A 9017-nucleotide genomic window follows, 5' to 3' on the forward strand; every position below is an offset into this window, starting at 1 on the left:
GGTAACGCTTTACAATAAGGTTCCATTTGTTGACATTAGCTAACTACATTAGACCACATGAAAAATAATTCTAAAGCATATAATCATCTTAATGTTAATTTCAGCATTTACTAATACTAATTTAATTAATATAAAAGTTGTTTCTATTATTATTTAATGGACCTGAGCTAACATGAACTAACAGTGAACAGGTGAACAAAGATGCATGAATACTATAACATATGTAATGCTCACTGTTGGTTAATGTTAAGTAACGCGTTAACTAATGGGACCTTATTGTAAATTGTTACCTAAGTACTCCATGTAGGAGAGAAAGAAATTAAATTCATAAAAGTAGATGGGGGAAAAAAAAAAACTTAAAATGTATCAAATGTGATAGTTTTTTTTTTACACCTCAACTGTTTCATTGAAAAACAGAGTTCCTTAAACTTATGGAAACACAAAATTAACACTGGTAATTTAATGTAACGAGAGTTATGTGTGTGTTAATAAAACAATTTGAAAATGAGCAGCTTTGAAAATAATTGAAGCAGAAATAAGAAATATTTTAGCTTATATGAGGGGGCTTTTGTGTAAAATAGGCTGAGAACCACTGAGATTTAACCTGCTTTCAAATTTATTTATTTTTTTACAAATGTTTAAAGGGGTCATATGATGTTGCTAAAAAGAACATTATTTTGTGTATTTGGTGTAATGAAATGTGTTTACATGGTTTTAGGTTCAAAAAACACATTATTTTCCACATACTGTACATTATTGTTTCTTTCTCATGCCCCGCCTTTTTGAAATGCGTCGATTACTCTTAAGTTTTATAAAGAATATCTCTTTGGATTTGAGACTTTAGTCTTTGCAACTTTACAGATCTTCTTTATGCACCAAGAGCTTGTAACACTCCAAAGAGAAAGGAAAACTTGAAATCGCATCATATGACCCCTTTAAGATTTTAGTGTGCAGGAGATAAATTAAAAAAATAAACATGAAATTAAATCTAAAAGTTAAATATAAACAGTTATTATATATAAAAGTGAAACTCAATATACAAAAAAAAAACAAAAAAACATTCTAAATCTATTGTTTGAAACTACAATTCTTAGAATTCTTCAGCACAGTGAAGGTGCCTTCTTTGAAGGATCACCCATACAAGGTGAAGGCACTTTTGTAGGATGTCCATGTTCTTGCTACTCAACCTGATGATTACCTACACCTCTAAACTATGTAAACAATTCTTCAGATTCTTCAGAAAAAGCATCTCAATGACCTACTTCTGAAATTAATGTTGGGGCAGACTTGAGAGGAATTCGAAACAGTGTGCACTTTCTTTGAAATGAAAATGTCTAAAAATAAATTCATCTGTAATGGTACATCCTAACAGACATAAACACTTGAGCTCAGCAGGGGCTTCACAGCGGAGCAATTACACTGCTTCTGTTTCTCTACTTAATGAAAAACCCACAACACTTATAACAACTTCAAATGGGCTCCCAATGATGGAAAAAATGATAGTGAGCAAATACTCAAAAGAAATGTGGGTTCAAGTTTTACCAGGATTGTTCTGCCGTCCCATCACAATTACTTCATGTCCTCACTTTATTCTTTACAACAGAACTGTAGAACAATAGGGTTCTACTTATTAAAATGACCCCAACATCCCATTTCTTTATAAACGCCCCAATAAAAAAACCCAACTTTTGCTCACATTAGTTTGTCAGCCATGCAGTTTTTGTTCTCCTTTTTTGTGCAGTTACACTCCCTTTCTGGCACTCATCATCTTCCTCCTTCATTCCAACATTCCTAACCCTTGTTCTACCCAATAATCACACACAGCCGGTAAAAGTAGAGCGCTACGAGACCCAATCTTCCACTTCAATCTAGTCTAAGAACATGAACTTAAAACATACCATTAGCATATCCCAACTCCCCACTGAAAGAGATTCTGTAGACAAATGAATACACTCACACATTTTAATGAACTTTGAGCAAGCATATTTTCAATTTAACGTAACTTCACATTGCTGGTTCAGTCAGTTCTCACCTCCCTACTAAGAACATGACATAGCCAGGCTTTAAAAGCAATAAAACAAGGCAGGAATGCTTTACGGCTGTTTATTCTCCATACTGTGGAAGAGTGTTTTTTTTTTAACCCCCAACATTATTTTTGTCCGTTTTTCCTTTTTTATATTCCTTTTTTAAAATACCTTAACTAGGCCTAGAATGCTTGTCTCTAGACCTGGCTCTTTCTAGTTTCTTTTTTAAATATCGTTTTCGATGTTTTCTGTTTTTTTCAATGTTTACTTTTTCCTCTCGGTGAAGATTCAAGGTTGTGTCCCCCTGTAAAACAGAGACATCATGACCTTGCAGTTCTCCAACACAACGAACATTTGATGAGAGCAGAGAAAAACACATTTGTAAACAAAAGGAACACGTTACCTTGGCTTAGATGCTTGGCACGCCAGTAGAGTTGGTCACGGTCTTCTGAGCGGCTTCTTTAGCCTGGTGGGCCTGGAGTACGGCCACCGCCTCATCGATCTGTCAGACAGTCGGCAAAACATCAAAACACATCGACAAAACCTCTTCCAATGCTTCATTCCGTAAAGCTCACAAAAACAACCGATCGGTCCAACCTTGGAGCGCAGAGACTCTGGAGACTCCAGCATGTGGAGGAGCTCGGAGTTGTCGATTTCCAGCAGCATACCGGTGATCTTGCCAGCCAGGCTGGGATGCATATTCTGGATAAGTGGGAAGAGACGCTCACCTGTGAGAGGAAAACGAAACATTCTATAGAGTGGTGGAAGGTAGGGTTTTCTCAATGCCATAAATATATCTTACGATACTATACCGGCTGACGCATCACGATACAAAGTAGCATCACGATACCATGCAGTATTGTGATAATTCATAATTCAAATCTTCAAAATGAACCAAATTTTCATAAATACACAAATAGAAATGAAAACAGACCAGGTTTTCCTAAAACCGCCAGTAGGTGGCACACAAGTCTTAATGATTGAATCACTGAATCATTTATTCAACCAATTTGCTCAAAACAGCTGATTCATTCAGGAAGGGATCAAGTGACTCTTTTTATGAATGGCTCAGTGAATCATTGATTCGCCGGATTTGTTCAAAAACACGATTCATTCAGAAACTAAACAAAACACCACTGTGCATTGCTCGAAGAAGTGCAACAGTTCTATATTTAGAACTATTTTAATTGGAAAAAAATAGAGTGAAACCATCATCATTAACAATGCTGTGTCTAAAATGTCATTTAATATGAACTTTTTGTTTATTGAACTGCTATATAAAATCAGTCACATTTGCAATCAGACAGCACTCTTGCTTGTGTCATATTGAAATTTCCAACACATAATTAATTTATAATGTTAAAATCATATATGTAACCCTGGACCACGAAACCAGTCATACGGTTCAATTTTCCTTTCCATTGATGTATGGTTTGTTAGGATCGGACAATATTTGGTCGAGATACAACTATTTGAAAATCTGGAATCTGAGGGTGCAAAAAAATCGAAATATTGAGAAAATCGCCGTTAAAGTTATCCAAATGAAGTCCTTAGCAATGCATATTACTAATCAAAAATTACGTTTTAATATATTTACAGTAGGAAATTTACAAAATATCTTCATGGAACATGATCTTTACTTAATATCCTAATGATTTTAAATTAATAATTTTGACCCATACAATGTATTTTTGGCTATTGCTACAAATATACCCCAGCGACTTAAGACCGAGTGCAAATGCAACTGTTGAATGGAATTGCATTCGTCACTGAAAAGATGGTTCTATAATCTAACCATTACACTTGTTTCAGAAGTGGTCAAATGAGCAACGAACGAACTGAGAGAATACATTCTAATATATAGATATTATAATGTTGAACTGCTAATTTTCTAAATCTTTTCAGTCCTTCAATAAACTGCAGTGCGAACAAAGATGCCCAACGCCTCACTGCAAAATGAACTGAAGCATCGATAAACACTCGATGACGAGTGCATACATGTTCAAATGAACGCTTTGAATTGTGTACTGAAACACATACAACATTACTTAAGGTAATACTGCATTGATGATACTACTCTTAAAAAAAAAAGCTATTTAAAACCTTTAATATCACGATACTGCCCTAGTAAGGTATACCATGCAACCCTAGTGGAAGGAACACCCAATCAAAAGCAGGAAATCTTTAACCCAGCAATCTTTACCCAGCATCTGCTTCTGTTCCTGTGGCAGAGCAGCGGCGAGCATGGAGGCCGTCAGCGGTTCCTGTCCTTGCACATGCACAGCAGGCTGTAAACCAGAGTAAATGAGTACAGTAAACTCAAAAGCACATCTTTCAGGCGTGATGGGATAAAGGTCGAGCGGAGTCTTACCTGCTGCATGGCAACCTGAGGCTGTGTGTTCATGTGCTGCTGGGGGCTGCGGACACTGGGTGTGTATTTGTACTGCGGTACGCTGCGCACTGGAGGAGCGGAAGCCGCAGCCGCTGCAGTTGTTGGTCGTGGACCCATAGTCTGAGCAGCTGAGAGAGAAACACAACTGAATATTAATAATGGGAATGTCTGCATGTGGAGATAAGATCACATTTATCTGTTCCATGTAATGTTGCACACACATGCCAGGTAATTGTTCTTCCCCTCTTTAGTCATATCTTGATCTCTGCAACAATCTCTGAAGTGATTTAACCCTCATTATGCATTCAAAATTTGCATATGATTTTTGCATTCTGGGAACTGTTCAGACCCGTCATCTGAAGTCATTACTTACGTTATTTTTTTCAACTAAAAACATATTGCATATGGCCAATAACTTTTTTAATGAGTGAATGGGAAACAAAAATACTGTTATAAGCCAGTTATTACTACAATTACAAATTTTTGTAAAATCAAGAAATGTTGCAATTTTACATGAACTCCAGAATAACCACTAATGCAAAACTTGTCAATATTTACAAAATACAAAATGCATACAAAAACAATGCAAACGTATTGTTTAAAGGGGTCATATGATGCGATTTCAAGTTTTCCTTTCTCTTTGGAGTGTTACAAGCTGATTGTGCATAGATAAGATCCCTGAAGTTGCAAAGACTAAAGTCTCAAAACCAAAGAGATATTCTTTATCAAAGTTAAGACTCTGCCACGCTGTAACTCATGAATTACTTGAAACTCAAAAATGGTGAAAATATATGAAACCTACATATTTTTTTCTAACAAAATAAATCAATATAACTGAAATGTGTTTAAACAAAACATTCATTTTAACTGCATAAACTTTCAGATGAAATAAAATATATAACATATATATATAAAAAACATATAACGAATATATAACTCAAACTTTAAAAAAAAAATTTTTTTTTTTACATGTCATCTATAAAGCCTCCTTTGACTCAAATCAACCTGAATATTTTTTTTATATATATATATATAGACATGGCTCGCAATGTTTGGCTCCTGCACTAAAAGCTATAATTTAGATCTGATCTCTTCATAGGTCAAAACAGACCCAAATTTATTATGAGGCTGTTTTTAAAGGAACCATCATTTAAGCCACTGCAGCCAAGAAAGTTTAATATTGTAAGAAGTAAAATGTTTTCTGCCTTTGTGATTTTAAAGAAAATGAAACACTTCATTATTTGGTTCAGACATGTTTGACTAGGGTTGGATATAATCTCTGCAGCACAGCAGATCTCCAGGATTGAACACCTCTGAACCAGACTAATGACAGAGTCTTTAAGAAACTTTAAAGGCAAATTAAATGTATGTTCAAAGCATGTTCAATCACACATTCAATCAAACATTCACAAAATCACTGTGAAGATTCGACATCACCAAGACCTCATGGTGCTGTGGTGCATATAAAGGCTGAAACTACTCACCAATACGCTGAGTGGACATCATGCGGGGCACCTGAGACGCAGGACGCATGGTGCTGAAGCTCTGAGGTCTGGGGGCAGATGGGCGCATTGTGCCTGGCATGTTCTGGAAGTCTGTAGGGAAGGTTCGATGTCTTTATTAGTATGAATCAGCACATCAGGAATCAGTAACATTTGATTCATTTAATAAAGCAGGTTTCTGGGATAAAAAGTTGACTTGCGCTGAGGCCGCACTCCCTGTGTGGTCCAGCGGGGGCTGGGTCTGAGCTGGGTGAGCTGACTGGTAGGGTAATACGCAGCTCTGTTCTGGGCCTGTGATGCAAGAACATCATTAGGGCAAAATAAAGCACTAATGTTAATTTAAGCAATATGACAACTAGGGCTGTCAAAATGGATGAAAAACTAAATTCGAATTTTTTACTTAAATATTATCAATATTCAAATTATATTCGAATTTAAAAGGCATAATTTCAGTTGGGAGGAAAAAAGCTGTTGGCTTCTCTCCTGAGGCCAGAGGGCGCATCGAGCAAAATATTATGCACGTTTCTTCAAAGCATAATAAAACAACACGACTATCTTTGAAAAAAAAGTGCATAATGTTTAAAATAATGTTTATAAACTTCGAATGTGGATTTTTATTTTAAATTCGACGAATATTTTAAATTCAAATTTTTTTTGACAGCCCTAATGACAACCAACCCACCTGTGGAATGGCAGCCATGAAGTATCCTGATGGAGGTGCAGGTTGGTAGGGGTTGATAACGGGGTTTGGCACTGCACGGACACTGGCCATCCTCTGCATGTACTGGTTGGTGAGATGGGCCTGCCGTTCCTCTTTGCGCTGAGCAAGAGCCACATACAGTGGCTTAGTGGCCACAATACGGCCATTCATCTCAGTCACTGCTTTAGTGGCTTCCTCAGGGGAAGAGAAACAGACAAAACCGAAGCCTTTACTGCGACCACCATCCATCATGACCTGTGACAGAAGAGGGGGAAGATGTCAGTTTTTGTCCAAAAAGCAACATGGAACGAAATCAACATGAAATGGCATTTGCACAGATATTACATAAAGGGAAACACAGGAATCTTCATTTTATTTATCTGGATGGTTGAAGCTGGGCATTTTTATATCAGAATGGAGCCAGGTTACAGCGTCGACAATTGGCAAGACATTAGAAAGGCTATATTACCAGAAATATAGCCTTCAACAATGCTAAAGGGCTCACTGGGCCTAGGTGTCCTCATCTGAAAAGGGAAAGCAGTTTCGGAGGTGGAGGAAGTTAAAGGTGCAGTATTTAACATTGATGGTTAGCAGCTGAATTGATCACTGCAGTCCAAATGTAAAATATTGGAGAGGGTCGTTTCTCCCGCCCCCTCCACCTCAGACTCGATGCTCACGTGGGTTGCCAGATTGAGGGCACGCAACAGGAACGAGCGCGAATGACAACGGAAGTCAACAAGCCTTGCACTGTAAGTTGATGAGTTGATTTAGGCATGTTTTAATATTTCTCTGCTCATAGAGCTTTTTAGGTGGATGCCGAGGCTTTTTAGGTGGGGTAGAATCTGCGATTTCTGATCCAGTTCATTTGCTGACTTACATGGCTGCAATACACTGTTTTCTGCCAACTGGCAACCCGGGGTGTTGAAATGCTATTGGGTAAACTGGCAGTGGGCGGAGTCACACAGACCAAAACAAAAACAGACATTCTGACGCGGATATGATGAATGTGGATGAATAACTGGCTGTAGGTTTTTTTTTTGAGAAACAAGTATGTGAACTTAGCATGTTCCCTAAATATCTGCAAACATATTGGGGTTTTTATGCTTCAGAACAGTCAAAAATAGGACATGCAGCACCTATAAATATTTTTAAAAGACAACTAAGTAACATGCACTGATAAACTGTATACAATTAGACCAAAGAAGTAGGGCTGCACGATAAATCGCATGCGATATTTAACCGCATGCGATTTATCGTGCAGCACCTACAAGAAAGTGTATTAAAGTAAAAGTCAATTTTATTTCAAGTCAAATTGTGTATCTTTTAGAAAACATCTAGAATGTATATAACTTGGTGAATGAAGACTGATGAATTGTACCTTGGCACTGGTGATTGTACCGAAGGGAGAGAACTCTTTACGAAGACGCTCATCATCAAGGCCATCATCCAAGTTCTTCACATAGAGATTGACACCCTGTAAAGACAGCAAGAACTGCATCTGTGAGGGCACTTACAACACACTCCCCCTAGATTTAATAAATAAAATTAGACCCAAATGCAGTTACACAGCCTAACTCAGGTCCATAAATAAAAAAACAAAAACATTTGTACATAGCCCTTCTATCCCCAGTACCCCACTATACAGGAATATGGGGCCCATGGACTACAAATTCACTGTTGCAGCCATTTTGGCCAGTGCCGTCCACTGAGGAGGAAACACCGAATTTGACAAGGCTGCAGAGGTCAGAGTTCACCCTCACTGACCTGGTAGCGAGTCATGCGGTCCTGCTTCATCTGTTCAAATTTGCGCTTGAGCTCAGTTTGCCGCTCCACTTTTTTCTGAGCACGACCCACATACATGAGCTTCCCGTTGAGTTCTTTGCCATTCATTTCATCCACAGCCTGCAAGAGAACAGCAGAACCATTGAACAGGTGCATCCTATGGTTAAGTTGACTTCATGAAGTCAACTATGCTAATTTGATTACATTAAGGCCCAATCCCAATTCTATTTTATACCCCTTCCCCTTGTCCCTTGAAACAGAGTGTCAAGGGGTAGGGGTGAAAATATTCCCCAAAGAATTGGGACACCACTACTATGCCGTCACACGTCATCATACGTCGTCTAGCTCCTACAATACACACACCTATACTGGTGTGCTGGTGTGCATTAGAGCCTTTAATTACCGTTCTATATTAATGCGCTGCTTACTGACACACACACACACACATATATTTATATCGGAGATCGCGCAGCTCACACATCCAGGAGAAAAGAAACTTGTCAACACTGCCCCACGACTTTTATTAATAACAGTTTAAATACTGAATCGCTACATTACATTTTCCAGCAACCAGAGGATAAAATCGCTATTTTTTAAGTAAACTCACTCTAAAAAGA

At 37.8% G+C, this 9017-nt stretch overlaps 1 protein-coding gene across 1 annotated transcript in view; it reads right to left on the minus strand.

Annotated features, from left to right (window-relative positions):
• Positions 1 to 2162: 2162 nt before the first annotated feature.
• pabpc1b (poly A binding protein, cytoplasmic 1 b) overlaps positions 2163 to 9017 on the minus strand; it is a 12907-nt gene continuing 6052 nt past the window's right edge. Inside the window, exons 6-15 of the mRNA XM_016563138.1 lie at positions 8383 to 8520; positions 7997 to 8092; positions 6601 to 6873; positions 6119 to 6209; positions 5901 to 6011; positions 4396 to 4544; positions 4228 to 4312; positions 2622 to 2752; positions 2428 to 2526; positions 2163 to 2328 (exon numbers count right to left, since the gene is read on the minus strand). Of these exons, the coding sequence (XP_016418624.1) occupies positions 2434 to 2526; positions 2622 to 2752; positions 4228 to 4312; positions 4396 to 4544; positions 5901 to 6011; positions 6119 to 6209; positions 6601 to 6873; positions 7997 to 8092; positions 8383 to 8520 (1167 nt within the window). The 3' untranslated portion in view covers positions 2163 to 2328; positions 2428 to 2433. The remainder of the gene's footprint in view (positions 2329 to 2427; positions 2527 to 2621; positions 2753 to 4227; positions 4313 to 4395; positions 4545 to 5900; positions 6012 to 6118; positions 6210 to 6600; positions 6874 to 7996; positions 8093 to 8382; positions 8521 to 9017) is intronic.

This window comes from Sinocyclocheilus rhinocerous, unplaced genomic scaffold (genome assembly GCF_001515625.1).
Source record: "Sinocyclocheilus rhinocerous isolate Xijiao unplaced genomic scaffold, SAMN03320098_v1.1 scaffold1281, whole genome shotgun sequence".
Taxonomy (NCBI): Eukaryota; Metazoa; Chordata; class Actinopteri; order Cypriniformes; family Cyprinidae; genus Sinocyclocheilus; species Sinocyclocheilus rhinocerous.